Consider the following 19,762-nt stretch of genomic DNA (forward strand, 5'->3'; position numbering starts at 1 on the left):
TGGAAAAAGTGTGGAGTTTACAAAAGATAGCACCCAACTCCACAATAGTTACTTTGAATCATCCCTAAACATACTACTCCTAGCTATCATACCACATACATTAAAGTTCCCGTATTTTGCCAAACAAACGTCTTCTGGTATTTGGGATGCGACATTGGCTCTATGGTGCCTCAGTAAGCGTGAAATATGAATTGAAATCGTACACGCATTCCTGAGCGCCACACGTTTTTCTGCCAAGAGGCCTGAAATAAGGTCATAAACATTTCTCAAGCTTATCTACGTCACTAGCGAAGATGTCCGCCTTCTCTTTACGTTGCGGAGCCAGCGCTGTCAGACGTGTGCTCTCACAAGGGTCTTCTACACGGAGGCAACAAATCAGAGTAAACGGGGCGGTCTTAGCCAAATATGGACAAAGTAGATACAAAACTTGGTCAAACAGAAGGAGCTGTCAGAGGGGCCTTTTCTGGATACTCATATGAGAAAACCAAGGTGTTTTTTTTTTTAAAATGAAATTGGCAGTTGTTTACTAAGTCAATGTTCGAGAGTTACTCTATGGAGGTCTAACTAGCCAAAATATGTGACCTTTAAATAGCATATCAAAAGCTTTGTCAGGTTAAACAAGGATTTTTTTGCTGCTTTTTTTTTTTTTATTTTTTTTTAACAAATTGTTTTAGCTTAGCTTTGAGTAGCAACTAATTGGAGCCCCTAACATCAACTTTCACTAGTAAAAAAAGGTCAAAATTATACTTCACCGCATTGACTCATTCACTGCCTGGATGAGGGCTTTGTCATTAATACCATGGCATAGTGAAAAAATTGGATATTTAGATTGAAAAGGACTACAAATATGATTGAAACAAACCATATGAACGCATATCTCATATTAACTGAGTTGGTATTGTCCAAAAAAAACATTTGGGGGGGGGGGGGGGATTGAAAAGGTGTAAAAATCACATTGCAACAAACCACATCGACTCACATCTCATATCAACGCTCTTGATGAGGGCTTTATGGATAAGTAATGACTTTGTCACTATGCCCTAACATGATGGCACAGTGACCAAAAACATGTGTTTTTGGCTTGACAAGGTCTAAAAATAATATTGCAACAAACCACATTAAAACACACATCATTTTAAAGCCCTGTGGCTTTCCAAAACTGTAATTATTTATCTCAGGTCACCCTTCATACTGATCACAAGTAAAACAAACAGAAGGGCGGATGAATGGAAATATGGTAAAAGAATGGATGAAATGATGGATGGGTGAACTCAGTGGAACAGACATTGGACAAGTGGAACACCAACACCCACCCTGGTGGTGCTGTTCACTGGTGGCTTGTCCAAGCGAGGGTTGACCCATCGGCGAGGGCGACTCCAGCTCCTCCACCAGGGGAGGGCTGCTGTTGAGCTGCCCCACTGGAGGGGGCCACGGAAGGTCCTTGATCACTTTAATCTCGACTGCAAGAGTCGCCCGAAGGAGGAAAGGAGGAGATGGACGACAACAAAGGGGGGGAAAAGATAAGAGGGGAAGAAGAAAACGATGTGAAACTTTTAACAAGTTGAGGTAGAGAGATTGCTGTTGTGACTCAACAGGAAGCTGGAATAGAGAAGGAAGGAAAAGAGGATGAAAAAGTTAGTTAGTGAAGACTGAAGCTAGTGTGTGTGAAAGCACACACAGTTGTGGCAATATCCTGCCTTTGGAAATAGTAAAAGAGCCATAACAGGTGGGACTCTAGCAGGGTGTAAGGTGTTCGTGTCCCTGCAAAGCAGTGGCAATATCCCACCTTTGCTGTGTCAGAGACACAGGCAGATAGATGCCAGATTTTGGGTTACAGCTCTAATGTGGCCATTTTGCGAATCTGCCTGTGAAAGGGGCTCCAAACTTCACAGTATCACAAACCTTAGCTCATATTACACTGCCTATATAAATCTGCTTATTTCTGCCTTCCTACCGTATTGGTGTTCTGGATTAAGGATATCGACACAGATTTGGAGAATCTGGCAATCTTTGAACTTTGGAGGTCGTATCAAAGCTGTAACAGAGGTGGGAAGATGCCTGTGTAAAAGGAAATGTCGGGACCGCAATGTGAAGTTTGAACAGCTGAAACTCACTTCTCCCACCCTTTTCAGTGGAAAGACAACCGTTTCATTTATTGTGTTGACCTTGCATTTGTTCTACTGTGATAAGCTGTATTTTTAAAGGCAGGTATTAGTTTCTTGAGGGTTTTTCATTAACATGGCTGTTTGCGCCGCTGCCATTTCATTTGGCTGCGCTTAATTTACTCGGCTAATTGCAAATGAATGCATAATCAAAAACAAGACGCCCGTGTTTATGGCGCAAATTATACACACTAAGACCCCTGTTTTTGCCCCCCTCCGGTGCACGGCTTCTCAATGCGAGCATCCATCACATTATACAATTGAGCTCCATTTCAGAGCATTTGTGTGAAAGAGCGCCATTTGTATGAAAAAAGAATGGAGACGTGATGAAAGTCGTTCGGCGGAGGCTGGCCAGCAGGAGCCTGCGAGGCGGGTAAAAACATTGCGGGTACGCTTTTTGTGTGTGTGGGCCAATGTGTGCGACTGAAGATAAGAGCGGCGGCGGGACACGTTTGAAAAAAGGAGGGCCGTCTGTAAGGTTATCAGCTCGCCTTCACCGAGCAAGACGACAACCACGTTTTGTCAGGATCCTTCCACCGCTGGACTGTAAACCCCATCGATGATTTATTGAGGACTTTCCGGATCATTAAGCCCTAGGGAAGATTCATTAAAAATACATAAAGGCAACTCGCACACACCTGTAGCAGTGTGATAAATTGTGATAATCTTTTCTCTATGTATGGATATATTGTCACAATATCATACCAAACAACTATCCGGTATATAGTGTTTTCTACATATGCTGATGTATCGATACAGTGGAGGTAAAAACAGCGATACAATAGATATTTTGTCTACAATTCAGGGGTGTCAAACACTTTAGTTTGCGGGCCACATTCACCCCAATTAGATCTCATCCAAACTTTGGTCTCAATGGTAAATGTAGTTTTGAAAATGGAGCAAATGAAAGTTTGGAAGTAGCACACGCCACCGTACAAGGCCTTATACAGATTGAAAACGCCAGCACACTTCCCCCTCCTCCCGTGCAGGCTTCCTCATTTGTTCCGCATATCATACATCATGGTCACTCCACAGCTATCCACTCATCCATCAGCGCCTCAGTCAGCAGTCGCAGCAGAAGAGGCTTTTGTTGCCACTGTGTGACTGAGGCTGCTGCTCGTGTTGAGGTCATGGCAAATATGAGCGATTCACCAAAAGCGCAAGTCCGCACACTCTTCCAACAGCTCAAAAAGGGTGGGAATTTACATAGTTAAAAAAAAGAAAAACAAATGTGCAGTGTTACCCACTCTCCTTGGATGATCATTAACAAGGATAAATAGTCTGGCATTGTGGTATCAGACCCTAGTGGGAGGGCAGCAGGCGGTGCGCGACCGTTTTACGATAGCATTCACATCATATTTTTTTTTTGGGCGACACTTTCATTTTCTCATTTAATGTGACTGTATAAATTGTGAAGGTTTTTGACGTGTGCTATAACAGCCTATTAAAATTCAATTGGAGGTGAGTACATTCGTCATTGATATCACCGCGGCCGTAACGTACTTCACTAGCTACAAAAATACAATAGAGGACAGTTAGTGGTTCAGTAGTGGAAGAACTATTGGACTTTCAGCACTAACTGTGTCAATGAGCATAATAATCCATTAATATATCTCTAAGAATTTTTTAGATTTTTTAGAAATGACAACTGTTGATACAATGTGTGTAGATACGCAGTGTTGGGGGCAGTTATGGATTGACATCTTTGGATTTCAGAAGAAAGCACAAATATTTCATGCTGATGTAGGCAATGTGGTATCGTAATATGACACACAGTAATATGTTTTTTTTCCATATGCTGGTGGATCAATGCAATATACCAAGCTACATTACATGACAATATTAATCTTCTATCCATTTATTATTGGTACAGTATGTTGTACCAAACAACACTACAATATCGTATCGGCCATATCGTTATCGTAGTAGAGGGCCGTTACAACTGTGACTCATCATATTTATATATATATATATATATATATATATATATATATATACACACATATATACACACACACCGTATTTTCACGACCATAAGGTGCACTTAAAAGTCTTAAACTTTCTCCAAAATGGACGGGGTGCCTTATAATGCGGCACGCCTTATGTGTGCACCGAGTTCCAAAATCTGTAAATGTTGTTGTGTGATGAGCGCTCCGCTTGACTGACTGGGAGCATTTCCTGGCCACACGCTGCTTATATAGAGGGAGATGGACGTGAGTGAGGACAGCATGCGGACGTTAAAGGGGAAGGGTGCGCGTGAATGAGGACGCTAAAGGCACGCCCCCAGTAGGTATATAGCGCCGGTATGTGTATTGTGCAAAACAACATCAGTTTGGCTAAGGACCCCCGGAAATGGCACCTACGAAGAGACACGCTTATGAAGCACAGTTTAAACTGCAAGCTATCAGTTACGCGGAGGAACATGGGAATCGAGCAGCCGCGAGAGAATTCAAGATCAACGAATCCATGGTCCGAAAGTGGAGGAAGCAGAAAAACGCCGTCATCATTGATGAACAGCCCCCCCGGCAACGAGACTGACTCCGACGAGTACGAGAGGGAACCCGGCATGCTTGATGGAGAACTTGCCCAGCTGTTCATTTCGGATACAGAAGATGAGGACTTTGATGGATTTGTGAATGAGGATTGATCAAAAAATAAAAAATAAAAATACATTGTTAAATGCTTCAATAAAGTACAACCGAACTCAGTTTTGCTCCTGCTGCCTTTTTAAAAAAAAAGCATGCATGCTAGCGTATGTTTTAGCGTGCATGCATGCTACCGTATGTTTTAAGCTAGCGTATGTTTTACCATGCCTGCGCCCAATAATAAGGCTGCGCCTTATGTATGTGTTAAATACAGAAATAGACCCCGTAACTGAGACTGTGCCTTTTAATACGGTGCGCCTTATGGTCGTGAAAATGCGGTATATATACACACACACACACACACAACAGCAAATTGATGGATAACTATTTTTTTTAAATCCGTTTTAATAGTTAGTAATTCAACTATTATTCAAGAACTATAAAAAAGGTTTTGGTACCAAAAAAATGCTGTCAATATCGCAACATTATTAATTGTTACATATGACAATTTGAAATTTCGGTACAGATTTGAGCAAGAATCATGGAAGTTGATGCACATGATTTGCTTTCGTGGGCCACATAAAATGATGCGCCTGGCTGGATTTGGCCCCTGGGCCTTGTTTTCGACATGTGCACTAAAGCATACGATACGCTCCGATATCGATATTTAGTCTCTCTGCGAGTGCATTGATACATTGCTATACCAAACAATGTGATACATAAGGATCTTGATCTTTTGTCCATATGCAGCTATCAGCCAAGATTGGTCTTTTGTCCATTTATTGGTTTACTGGTATATAAAATGTGTTCATATGGTCATGTATCGATACAATATTCTACTTTGCTACTGATGGTGATATTTTGTCCATGTACGAGTTAATTTTACCAAACACTCCAATACATAGTGATATCGATTTTGCGTCTATCTGCTAGTGTGTTGATATACATACTGATAACGAGCTTTTGTCGATATGCTGGTGTATTGAAACCGTGTAATAACAGACAACAATATGATTGATAACCATATAAACCACATTTCTCTGTGCTGTTGTACCAAAGAACATATTACATAGAAATATCAATATTTTGGCCATATGTTGGCTTAGTGTAACAAAGAAAGCTACTATACATAGTGCTATCTGCTGGTGTATCATTACAGTATTCGTAACAGACAATGATAAGATGCATTTAAACAACTATCTTTTGTCCACACGCTGGAGTATCCATACATAGTATTGTATCAAATGACGATATGATACATAGAAATATTAATCATCCATTTATGGGTGTTTGGTACGGTATCTAAACAGTGATACATCACAATATCATTTTTATTCCTTATCCTTTGCGATATTGATGCTTTGTCCCACCGCTCTGTTATGGTCCTGAATTAATCTCTATCGCTGACATTTTTGCTTGGCAAAAGCATTCCTCAACATTGATAAGGAATTTCTGAGGGAATCCATAGCGACGAATGGTTAAAAAGAAGCGTCTCCCAAATGGCCACGAAATCAGGATGCATCTTTTGACGGCGGATCGTAAGCTGGCTGCAGACATCAGATCTTTTTCCACTGCACATCCCAAAAATATGAATTATGCCATCTCAGGCCTTGATATGGAGAAAGGCTCCTTGATGTTCAGCTCTAAGCATGTTTCAATACCTGGCAGAGGACGAAGCCTCAGATGACGAGGCTTGGATTCAATTCACATCAGTTTCTACGTCCTGCATTTAGAAACATACAGATGGATCAAAGTACTTTTAAGCTGCAGCTTCCTTTTTTTTAAAGGACATCTTTAATGGCCTGGCTGCCACTGGCATAATAAAATAGAGACATGTAACGAGGGCTTTAAATATGAGTTGAAGTGTCAGTAAACAAATGTCAGTGAGTGCAGCTTGACGGCGACATAATGAGGGAGAGGCAGCATAACTGAGATGACTGCATCTCTTATCGAAGCAGAGATAAAAGAGTTGAATATATTCTTAAAGGGGGGCATATTATGGGAAAATAATTGGGTCTCTGGAGTGACTGCCCACCTATCAAGTTTGAAATAAAAAAAACAAGTAAATCTTTTGTTGCGAGCGGTTCTGAATTTTCCCATACTGTGATATCATAACTATTTTAGGGATATGCGAGAACTGATACTCGTGAAAGCTGCTGATATCAGCCACTCATACGTACAACAAAAAAATGTGACATCGAGTGAGTCTTTCGCTCCAGTAGTTGGCGCTATACTGCGGCCGTTGGACACATCGGGAAATCATCATGTGTGTCAGAAAGTCAGGTCTTTGGTCACAATTATCTGTCATTGTGTTCATTAAGATTTTATGTGTCAAAAGTACTGGTGGTATCGCTGTATACTCAAGGCTGAGTACTGGTAGTGGTATCAAACATCCCTAAACTACAGTGGGTACGGAAGGTATTCAGACCCCCTTAGATTTTTCACTCTGTTATATTGCAGACATTTGCTAAAATAATTTAAGTCAATTTTTTTCCTCATTAATGTACACACAGCACCCCATATTGTCAAAAAAAAAAAAAACAGAATTCTTGAAATCTCTTCTGATTTATTGAAAAAGAAAAACTGAAATATCACACAGCCATAACTATTCATAACGTTTGCTGTGACACTCATATATTTAACTCGGGTGCTGTCCATTTCTTCTGATCATCTTTTAGATGGTTCTACACCTTCGTTGAAGTCCAGCTGTGTTTGATTATACTGATTGCACTTGATTAGGAAAGCAACACACCTGTCTATATAAGAACTTGCAGCTCACAGTGCATGTCAGAGAAAATGAGAATCCTGAGGTCAAAGGAACTGCCTGTGGAGTTCAGAGACAGAATTGTGGCAAGGCACAGATCTGGCCATGGTTACAAAAAAAAGATTCTGCTGCACTTAAGGTTCCGAAGAGCACGATGGCCTCCATAATCCTTAAATGAAAGACGTTTGGGACGACCAGAACCCTTCCTCGAGCTGGCCATCGGACCAAACTGAGCAATCGGGGGAGTAGAGCCTTGGTGAGAGAGGTAAAGAAGAACCCAAAGATCACTGTGGCAGAGTGGCCCGACGGAAGCATCTCCTCAGTGCAAGACACATGAAAGCCCGCATGGAGTTTGTTAAAAATCCAAGACGGTGAGAAATAAGAGTCTCTCGTCTGATGAGACCAAGATAGAACTTTTTGTCCTTAATTCTAAGCGGCATGTGTGGAGAAAACCAGGCACTGCTCATCACCTGTCCAATAGAGTCCCAACCGTGAAGTATGGTGGTGGCAGCATCATGCTGTGGGGGTGTTTTTAAGCTGCAGGGACAGGGAGACTGGTTGCAATCGAAGGAAAGATGAATGCGGCCAAGTACAGGGATATCCTGGACGAAAACCTTTTCTAGAGTGCTCAGGACCTCAGACTGGTCCGAAGGTTCACCTTCCAACAACACAATGACCCTAAGCACACAGCTAAAATAACAAAGGAGTGGCTTCAGAACAATTCCGTGATTGTTTTTGAATGGCCCAGCCGGAGCCCTGACTTAAACCCAATTGAGCATCTCTGGAGAGACCTGAAAATGGCTGTCCACCAACGTTCACCATCCAACCTGACAGAACTGGAGAGGATCTGCAAGGAGGAATGGGAGAGGATCCCCAAATCCAGGTGTGGAAAACTTGTTGCATCATTCCCAAAAAGACTCATGGCTGTATTAGCTCAAAAGGGTGCTTATACTAAACACTGAGCAAAGGGTCTCAATACTTATGGCTGTGTGATATTTCAGTTTTTCTTTTTTAATAAAATCTGCAAAAATTCTGTTTTTTGCTGTCAATATGGGGTGCCGTGTGTACATTAATGAGGAAAAAAATGAACATAAATGATTTTAGCAAATGGCTGCAATATAAAAAGAGTGAAAATTTTAAGAGGGTCTGAATACTTTCCCTACCCACTGTATATAATAAAATTTGGCTTCGTTACATGATACTGCCCCCATGACAGAGAAGCTATGCTGGGCAAAGATCCAGGAGCCACTTTCAAACTACAGCCAGAGTCCATCTGCCAGTCTATAGAGAAGCACGATAATATCAAAGCCAAACGCTCAGCAGAGCTTCACTGTTGTTGGATGCACAGATTAGTGTGCACTGACAGTTTACATTAGCAGCTGAAAAACATCACATACTCGAATGTCCAGCCAAGTTATTGTGGGGTTTTTGTGTTGTGAAGTGAAATTCAGCAGCAGGCAGTTGTACTGTTCGACCTCACAACTGAGGTGCTGGGATCAAATCTTGGCTACAGCCTTCCAGTGTGGGGTTTGCATGTTCTTCCCCGTGCTTTCGTGGGTTTTCTCCGGGTACTCCAGCTTCCTCGCACAGTTTAAAAAAAAATGCATGTAAGGTTCAGTGAAGACTCTAAGGCTATGTTCACACTGCAGGGCATGATGCCCAATTTGGATTTTTTGTTAAATCCGATCTTTTAATGTAGTCATTACATTAAAAAAACAAATGTGACTTCTACTGTAGACGGAACGCATCCGTGACGTTACACGCATGCGCACAAAACAGGACGTCACATTGCGCATGTGCGCGAACACAAGGCGCCGTGTTGACATAAGTAAATACGGCGCCTCGCGTAGGTCTCGTCATGACACATTTGTGGCGATTTCTAGGGTTTTCTGCAACCAGAGCCAACATTTTCTTATATGTATCAGTTCTAAAGCATCTTCTTTTCACCACTGACTGTTTTCTGCTGCTTCGTCCACCGTTGCCGTTTTGTCGAACAATTGTGACGCCCTTTGATGACGTCCAGGTTGGATACACGTTCTTTGAGCATCCAGACTGCACTCGCGTCGCATACATATCTGATTTATATCCACATATGAAAGAGGACTGTGTCAGCTATGAAAAAAATCGGAATTGTACTGTGCACATCGACATGAAAAAAAATCAGATACATGTTCCATTGGGCCAAAAAATTGGAATCGACCTGCAGTGTGAACATAGCCTTCATCAGGGATCATCAACATGGAAATAAAGTGTTGCATACTGCTATGTATGTTTCCTACAGTCTTAAATCATTATTCATAATTATTGTGAGAAATCATTAACATGGTCAGTGTCATCACGTAGGTGACTATCATTATTACCTTGATGAAAGGTAATTTGAACAAATTTGTTATTTCCTAAGTGTGTATCAAAGAGGTAACCCTTTGCATTAAACAGTGCCCTGGAAGTAGCTCTCAATCTCAAAACATTTGGTGACCCCTGCTCTGCATTGTCTGTATGTGTGAATGTGAGCATGAATGGTTGTTTGTCTACATGTGCCCTTTAATCATCTAGTAATCAGTCCAGAGTGTACCCACAGTCAGCTGGGATCGGCTCCACCTCAGCAGCGAGCCAAATGGGGATTAGCACTACAGAAAATTAATGGATGGAAATTTTGCAGCATGAGGATGAGATTCTACCTCCATGAATAAAAATACAAATTATGCTTTTACTATCATTATGGGGGCCGGCTTTACTCTTCAGACCCTGGGCTCCTTGAGAACAAGTAGCGGCTCAACAAGTCACAACAAACCAGCTCGACCTACAGTACTGTCATCATGGTAAAGAAATACCACTGGGCCTGCTGTACAGGTAACTGGAGTGAGCAGTGTCTCATTTGCAGGAGACAGAACTGAGCCCTCCCCCCAAAAAGGTTAATTTCAACTGTAATGTTATGAGTGTGTTAAGTGTATTGTAATTCTGCATCCTTGGTGTATTTTGACCAAAGAAAGTGAGAGACTCTCTTATTAAGACACAAAGGAACTGTTTTAAATCGTGAAACATTTCTCTCATTTTACTTTTTGGTGCATTTCTACATACTAGTACTTATTTTATTTAAATTCAAGTTTCCCTCGACGTGAATTGTAATGTACTGCTGCTAATATTGTCTAATGTATGAAAAATACAAATAAAGGCCTCCAGCCCAAACGACGCCTCCACCCATTTCACATCTAAACATCCACGGCCACTATAAACAGAAATTCGGCGTGTTGCAATTGCTACGCCAATGGTTACTTTTTGAGATATTTCAAATCAAAGTACAAAAGACCGAAAGGATGTTTTCATCCCTGTTACATTGTCAGTGTCTTAGAGAGAGTGTGTGAGAGAGAGAGAGAGACTATTATCTGCACGGATGCATCAAACACCCTCCCCCTAAGCCTCTTTTTTTTTTTTTTTTTTTTTGCAAAATCACAAAATGAAATTCATGACAATTGCAAAGCACAAATGAAACAACATCAACGGCAGTAAAAAAACAAACAAACAAAAAACAGGGGGGGAGTGGCGATGATGAAAAGCAAGTCGATGATGTTAATGATAAGAGTAAACAGACGCTCAGATGTGACGTCTTCCAGGGACTTGCAATAGGCGAGAGGAAGAATCCAGAGGGGAAAAAAGATGGAAATTAGTGTATGATGATATGCTATTAAAATTGTCCATTTTAAATATTGACGGTTTGGCTGGGCAGTTAGGTTTTACCTTCAATACAGTACCGCATCGAAGTAACAAAACCACACTGGACTAAACGCATTAATCAGAACAAAACAATAACAATGGAGGAGAATTAGGGTATACTATATTTATGTCTATAAATCCAGGTACACACATACTGGTAATGAATCCAATTTGGGCCAGATCAAATTCATCAAAGGCCTGATTGTCTTTTTTTCAAGATTATCCTGAAGAATTATCCTGCTGTGTGGGGTGTGAAGAGTGATTTTTCGTCTCCAATCTCCTCAGAAACCAGTCGAGCCGACAATCGGAAATATTAAACCTTTCCAATATTTATGTCTTAACGTAAATCCTTGGGTAAAATTTCCATGCATTGTTTTCTATAAGTCTCGTCCTCATTTGGGTTGCAGGTGAGCTGGAGCCTATCCCAAGTGACTTTTGGGTAAAAGGCAGGGTACTCCCTGGACTGGTTGCCAGCCAATCGCAGGGCACATACAGACAACAATTTACTCTCGCAGTCACACCTATGGACAATTTAGACTTGTCAATGAACATTAGCATGCATGTTTTTGAAAAAGTGGAGGAATCCGGAGTACCCGAAGAAAAGCCTTATAAGCACAGGGAGGACATACAAACTACCCAACTCAAACCCAGGACCTCTTGGTTGTGAGGCAGATATGGCACCCAGTAGTTCACAGTGCTGGCTGAAATTTAAAATGAATTTCACATATTGTACCGACCAGCCGGACCCTTCACAATGTCGCAGCAAGGTCCATTTCTGGTTCTATGGTTTATTGTCACACATTTCTCTTTACGAACACCATCCTAAAACCAAAAAGCTCATAAACTAGCTGATTGTTTCAAACATACATAGGGGTCTCGGTTTCTGACGGTCCCAACAGACAAAGTTTGGAGGTTACGAGCGGCACGCAATGAACTAGCTCATGCAACAGTGAGAATACATTATCACAATGAGTTACAGCTTTACTTACTGATTTATATTTGTTTGTTTTATATTTCTGGCCTGTTTGGCATACAAATATTCACTGTGATTACAACTACACTACTCGTTAGCATATGAGAGTGATTGACTACTGCTCGTTCCGACTTAAGTACAACATGGCTTATGTTGCAACCATACGCACAAAACTCCGTCGTAAATCAGGGAACCCTCACTTAAAATTACACCTATTATTCATGAGCAATGAAATCATCATGAGGATGCAGGCATTAACACTTAATCACACATTCATACGTGGATGAACAATCAGGCTTTAAAGTTTTGCCTTCAAATAGGTATAATCAATAGAATATGATATGATTCTCAATAAATGTGGCAATATTTTCCACACTTGTTGCCTTCACGCTCCCGCTTCTAATGTAATTCCAGTGGCGCACATCTTCTAAGCCAGCTGATTTTCACTTCAAGAGGCCGACCTTTTCTCATCCTATTAATCAAAAGACCATAACCTGAGGGCATTTTCCCCCTGCATGAATCCCAAATTGAGCGCATGATTTATGGTTAAAACATCATATTAAAACACACGCACACACACGCACACATAACACACAAATACAAAGACAAAGAGGCCCAGTCGCACAGTGGTGGTACCTGTGGGGGATTTAGAAGTGCAGTCCTTTCTTCTGTGGGGAACTGATCCAGTGCCACTTACAGAGCCCTCGTAGCTAATGCAGTCATAACAAAGCAGAGCTGTTCAAGGATACAGAAAAGAACATATATATACACATATATATGTAAGGCTGATTAAATATGATATAATGTTTTTGGTGCATGTTTATTTGTCTAGAACAGCCCTGTTTTGATGTTATGGCTGCCTTAGCCATCCTGGCCTTACATGCAGCTGCCTATATAAACAAATACAGTATGTATACCACGCCCTTTGTTTAAAAGGGAAAACAGCAGAAGGACGAACACCTGCGAATAAACAGGATGGCAGCTGATTAGAAAAGAGATACGGAGTGAGTTAAAGTAGGAAGAACAGATGCTAGTGTTAGTGAAGCAACAGAGAAAATTACGTTTCCACCAAGTGGTACAGTCCAGTTCACTTCTGATGGCCGTACAAATCGATTGGTCGATTAATTGATGAAGATTTTTGTCGATTGGAATTGTTCCTCAGTTGAGGTTAGCGTATCCAGGCAAATACTTTGCTGTCTAAAGACAGACTCCATGACGTCAGCTAAGGCCCACATCCACGCTATATGGCAACTACTCTGGGAAGCATTACTCTACTCAATATGACATGGAAGCAGGAGTTCAGAACATCTTATCATCCTTTGCTGTCCTTCCATGCCAAGTTAGCAAATGAGCTTACCCAAGGCTTGCGAGTTAACACATCCTAACTTTGCTATTATTCTTGAATTCAAACCTGAGTGATGATTCGCTGTTAACCAATCTCGCATTGTGTCTACTCTTAAAATACCATCCGTAATAGTGAGTGAGATTACAAATTTTTTTTTTTACTATTTTATGACTTCTGTCATTCGAATAACCAAAAATTCATTGGTGACAATCTTGATTTTGTGAAAATAAACATGTTAAAATTCTTTCCACACTAAGTTACAAAGTGACGTTTCTCTGTTGATGAATTAGTGGACCTCAGCCACCCTTTAGATACATAATACTGAGAGACAATACAAAAAACCGCCATACTGTTTTATGGCTTTTGATGATGGAAAAAAAAAATCATTTTAGATTAACTTTCATCTTAAAAACGTATGTTTGAGTTCTTCTTATTCCTCTTCTTGACGTGATGATTCGCTGTCAAGTAATCAACAGATTACATTTCATCAAGATGGTAAAATGGTAAATGGACTGCACTTATATAGCATCACACACCATCACAGTGCCCAAAGCGCTGTACAAAGCCTCACATTCACCCACTCACACACACATTCATACACCAATGGGTGACTGCTGCCATGCAAGGTGCTGCCAGGACCACTGGGAGCAAATTAGGGTTCAGTGTCTTGCCCAAGGACACTTCGACATGCGGACAGTCGTAGCCAGGACTCGAACCAGTGACACGACCTGCTCTACCTACTGAGCCACATATAAGATAATACTGTGTGAGAATGCCAAAAATCCATCCATCCAGCCGTCCATCTTCTACACCGCTTATCCTCACAAGCATCGCGGGTATGCTGGAGCCTAGTCCAGCGAACTGCGAGCAGGAGGCGGGGAACACCCTGAATTGGTTGCCAGCCAATCGCAGGGCACATATAAACAAACAACCATTCACGCTCACATTCATACCTACGGGCAATTTAGAGTCTTCAATTAACCTACCATGCATGTTTTTGGGTTGTGGGAAGAAACCAGAGTCCCCGGAGAAAACCCACACGGGCACGGGAAGAGCATGCAAACTCCACATAGGCGAGGGCTTCAGAACTGTGAGGCGGATGTGCTAACCAGTCGTCCACCGTGCCGCCTGCCAAAAATTAGTATGCTATTTAAAAGAATTTGACAATGATATGCTCCCACAAGAAAAAAAAAGAAAAAGAAAATCAACTCTCTCTTAAAAATGCATGTTAGAGTTCATCCCATTATGTTGGCGATTCTCTGTTGACCACTCAACTGACTGCATTTTGTCCAGATATGCTATTTTATTTTTAACAATAAAAAAGTAAAAAATATCTGGGCAGTAACGAACTGTACTGCTTGGTGGAAAAGACAGCTTTAAGGGAGTACTACTCAATCAAGATGATTTATGCATTGAGGTATGCCACCTGACTACCTTCTGCCTTGTTTTATAGACATTTTGCAACATCACATACATCATCGTGTTGTTGGAGGCACTTTGCCAGCAACCTCAAAACATAAATCTCATCTGACATATACCTGCAAAGGCTTTGGAAATCCTTTCCTTCTTCCACTCCCAGGGCTGGTCATACTCTTCGGGCGGTCGCTCGTCGTCCTGAGGCAGTCGACTCTCTCGGGGGCAGCGAGAGCGCTCGGGGTCTGAGTCTCCGCCGTTCTCGGTGGGCTCGTACGGGGTGTCGTACAGGGGAAGTTGCTTGGTGCCGCCGTCCTTCGACCCGCGACCGCTGGATCGGATTTCTAAAGACCAGGAAAAGAAAAGAGTGGCTATTATTGTTCTTGTTCTGATATAAAACTTTATGATGTTTGGTCTGGTTTGATTTAATATTTTTGGACTTCTCTACAGGTTCACATGATATGCAAACCACTCACATGTGCCAACAAACAGTAGCAGAAGCCATGTCCATTGTCTTTGAGTTATAAAAAGAATGTGCCACTGTCTATCAGCTTGTCTGTAGTGATCTTTCAATTCCAAAGAGCCTCTTTTTTTGTAACTAATATGGGGAGGCCTTATTTGTACAAATACATTTTGAAATAATTCTCAACAATGTTACATATGAAAGTTCATGTAAAATGAAGGTGGGGTTTAAAACAAAATAAAAAGGACTAATTAGGAAAAAATTAATAGGAACAGCAAGCCTAGAAGCAGACGGGGTGGAAAAAATGGAACAAACACAACACCATGGAGAGCCCACACTTGTCATTAAAACCTCATTAAATATCATCATCATTAAAATCATCTCTGAAACTGCACAATTTCAAACATCTGGAAAGTTTCCACATGGATTTATCTAAGAGACCGTTTATATGCTTTGGCAAGTGCTGCTGTTTTTGTTCGCAATCTATTTCAGCAGTTAACCCTTTAATGTCCGCGTGTGAATGATAGCGTCCGTGCACTGAGATAATTATACTTAAAAAAAATGTTTTCTGTTCCCGAATTTAAAAAGGGAGGAATTTACTGTATTTGTCTTGAAAAGATTATTCATGGCATCTATTAGCAGGATGGCTAATCCATCCATCCATCCATTTTCTGAGCCGCTTCTCCCCACTTGGGTCGCGGGCGTGCTGGAGCCTATCCCAGCTGTCATCGGGCAGGAGGCGGGGTACACCCTGAACTGGTTGCCAGCCAATTGCAGGGCACATACAAACAAACAACCATTCGCACTAACAGCCACACCTACGGGCAATTTAGAGTCTCCAATTTATGCATGTTTTTGGGATGTGGGAGGAAACTGGAGTGCCCGGAGCCTGCTCTAAAAATAGTTCACCAGTGTGATTCTTAATTTTTTCATGTTGCTATTCTAAAACAAAAAAAAAGACCCACGTAACAGTGTGCTGACTCTAGCATTTTTGTTGCTCTTCTTTTTAAACTGGTTTAAAGTTGGAAATGACAATATTATAGGACCACAAAAAACAGTAGCGTTCAAAGGTCATATTGTAGCACGTGATCAAACCATAGTAGTAGGCACAACAACGTTGAGATGATTAACCCCCCAAACACATGTCAGACAAAAGAACGAAAACATAAATTTCACAGTGAATGGGAGGACAACTTATATTTTTACCACTGTGAAAAAATTCTGTGTCTCTCATTTGTGGAGCAAGGCCACAGTGGCACTATGTGGAGATACATTTCAGAACATGCCACACAAGCTTCCATGCTAACTACCCACTGGGTAGTGCACTACAAGCTGAAAAAGTCAGTGAGTTAAATGATGACCTGTTACTTCACACAGAAATCCGATGGCTCAGCAGGGGACAAATTGTGTTTCTTTTTTTTTCCACTTTTGAGAGAAATCAAAGAGTTCATGCGAGTATACTTTGCTGCTGGAGGACAATGAGTGGACAACTGACATCGCACTTTTAACAGACACTGCAAAAATTAGAAAAACAAATCAAACAGAAAACAGACAAAATAATCTGCTGTATAGGTGGCAGGGTAAAATTTTTTGCATTTGATCCACCAAAATTAGGTAGATCCTTCTGGTGCCATTTTAAAATGCCATGACATCTACTATATGTTGTGAATCTCCTCAAGTCCACCTGACCTAAAGCAGGACGAACTCACATCTTTTCATCCCTCTGTAAAGCGACACTCCTAATGAACCACCATGCCCTTGAGAGCTCCCATTTTCTGCGACTGCCCTCCTATTCTTCATGAAGCCGTTAGCGTCCACCATGTGAAGGGAATGAAATATTACGCCGCCACTGCTGCATAATTGCCTCTTAGCCCGGTGGGAGCTCTTGCGAGCGATGCGTTTGGGAGCCTAATGGGGCGGTGGAGGTGAAGTGAAGCTGCCTGGATCCGTGTCCATGGCATAAGTCCACATTAGGCACACTCACACTCTTTGATCTTGCTGGTAATATCCGCGGGATTACCACATCCTGAGGTCTAACGCCTTCAACAGAGGAGCAAATAGGAAGAGAGTAGCGAAGGCATCTTTTCATCCACGGGTGGGAAACCTTTTTTCTATCAGGGGTTATTTTTAGTTTTTGAAAAACCCTGGTTTTACCCTTTGGTATCGTGATAGTCCAGGGCGGATGATGAGTAGACATCCCAGTTTTTGCAGTGTAATTGTCCGCACATCTGTCTCACAGTAAGAAGATCCGGGTCTGAGTTTCTGATAGAACATCATCTCATTGTGGAGTTTGCCTGTTCTCCCTGTAATTTTATGTTGTTTTTTTTTCCCAGGTAGTCCATCTTCCAACCACATTCCCAAATTTGAAGACTGTACATTGTCCTTAGGCGTGAATGTGAGTGTGAATGGTTGTTTTTGTCTATATGTGGGCTGCCATTGGCTAGGCAACCAGTGTAGGGCGTGTCCATCCTTTTGCCAAAGTGCGAGCTGTGATACAGGGATTTCACACGACACTTGTTTTGCGTGGCATTCACCGGAGGGTAGGGCACAGGGAGGACGGCGGCCTAGCTCAAGCTTTCCATATTTGTTGCTGGTAGCCAAGCAATCAAACAAGAAATGGTGCTTCTTCCCACTTGTTTGAACAGGAAATAGGATTTATGAATATGGTTTTGTCAGCGTTACAACGAAAAGCTTTACTTTTACTGAGGAAGAGTAGGACGAGATGACGAGCGGAAGTAAGAAATAAGGAATAAGTTTATCCCACAGCAGGATCTACAAGATTTTAGGCTCATTTGTAAGTTCCAGCTATTTTGAGACTGCTTAGAGTTTTTCCCATACTTTTTCACTATAGCCTGCTTCACCGCACTGCCGCAGCGGCCATATCCCACCCGGCACGCTGTTCCGTCGGTTTGCCTCATCACCACATAGACAATGAATGGCGTTTTCAAGCTCTGTGCAGTGTGAAAAGGCCTATAGGCTCTGGCCCACCCTCGACCCTAATGAGAAGTGGAATAAAAAAATAAAAATAAAAAAGGAAGGATAATGGATCCAATTCCTTCCATGCTGGCTTCCTTCCGTCCTTCTGTACTAGCTCATGTTGAGGCTTGATTGTGGAGAGCTGGGTGGGGACACATCTGTCTAAGAAAATTACAGTGACTGGCATGACATAGAACGACTTGCATGTTGCAACACAGCCGTAGTGTTTGACCTCTGTGTTTAAGGTAAGTGCCCATGCACCCCCACCTTAATCTACCCCGCCCCCAGCAGGAAGCCCCACTTCCTGTCCAGATGCTGCATATACTCTTCTACTAGTTCAAACCTTACTGGTGCTTTAAAAAGTAAAATGGGAGCACTGCGGCTAAATTCTGATTAGTCAGTCGGAAAGTTGTTGAGTGCTGCAATTGTTTTAAAAGTGAAGAAATTGTGCTTCATTAGAGCTGCAGCAGCAGTGACCACAAGCATCTGTTAAATGCCACAGAAAGGAGTAGTTTGTACGAGGGGTGGGGCGGTGGGGGCAACAGCACAGCAAACTCCATTCAACCTTTAAACCATTTACACACACGATAAAAAGCAGTCACCAGAATGTGAGCATAAAGCCAAAGCCAGTCAGATGTATCAAGGGTTTTCATTGCCTACCACAACTAGACTCCCTCCTCCCTAAATGTTATATTATAGCTACTGTATTTATGATTGTTTCTGCCAATGTACATGGTATAATAAACAACTGGAGGAGGCCTAATAGGATATGTCACAATCGTCTACATCCATGCGTTGAGGTACTCGGGTAATTTAAACATAAATAGTGGTACAATTCAATTTGATTATTGATTAGTGTAGGTAATTAAGCTTATAGTCAGGAATATTTGAATAAGTATGCGACATCACAGTCTCCAGTCCTTCATCCATCCATTTTATATAGCACTTGCACTGAATTGGAGCCTATCCCAGATGACTTTTGGCGAGAGGCAGGGTACAACATGGACTGGTCGCCCGTCAATCGTAAAACAGAAGTGAAAACGTTATATTGCACTTAGCCCAAGATTAATACTTAAATTGTGGGCTACTAAGAATTTAAATATAAATCATTAAAGTTAGAGTAAAAACTGAATAACTCATTTTAAGGCCGATGTTAAATCAGATGTCTCAAACTTCATTTTCCATTTTCACACCCACACACATACACACACACACACACACACACACACACACAAAAGCGCAATTTTCCTTTGTAAATGTCTCTCTGTAAACTTTTGAATGTGCATTTCCAACTGTTTAATGTTTCAGAACTTTTTTGCAAATTTTGCTGCTCTCTAAGAAGGAGCTGAATGGCAAAACTCACAAATGGT

General features: G+C 41.6%; 1 protein-coding gene across 3 annotated transcripts in view; it reads right to left on the reverse strand.

The window, feature by feature from the left end:
- The window catches only part of LOC133397539 (SH2 domain-containing adapter protein F-like), a 155,014-nt gene that overhangs the window by 26,670 nt on the left and 108,582 nt on the right, over positions 1-19,762 (reverse strand). The window contains exons 3-4 of one of the 3 annotated variants that reach the window (XM_061668547.1): positions 15,079-15,297; positions 1,314-1,460 (exon numbers count right to left, since the gene is read on the reverse strand). In XM_061668547.1, the coding sequence (XP_061524531.1) occupies positions 1,314-1,460; positions 15,079-15,297 (366 nt within the window). Of the gene's footprint in view, positions 1-1,313; positions 1,461-12,831; positions 12,931-15,078; positions 15,298-19,762 lie in introns of all 3 variants that reach the window. The other 2 variants (XM_061668554.1, XM_061668563.1) reach the window with 2 other exon arrangements.

The sequence above is a fragment of the Phycodurus eques genome, chromosome 2, assembly GCF_024500275.1.
Source record: "Phycodurus eques isolate BA_2022a chromosome 2, UOR_Pequ_1.1, whole genome shotgun sequence".
NCBI classification, from domain to species: domain Eukaryota; kingdom Metazoa; phylum Chordata; class Actinopteri; order Syngnathiformes; family Syngnathidae; genus Phycodurus; species Phycodurus eques.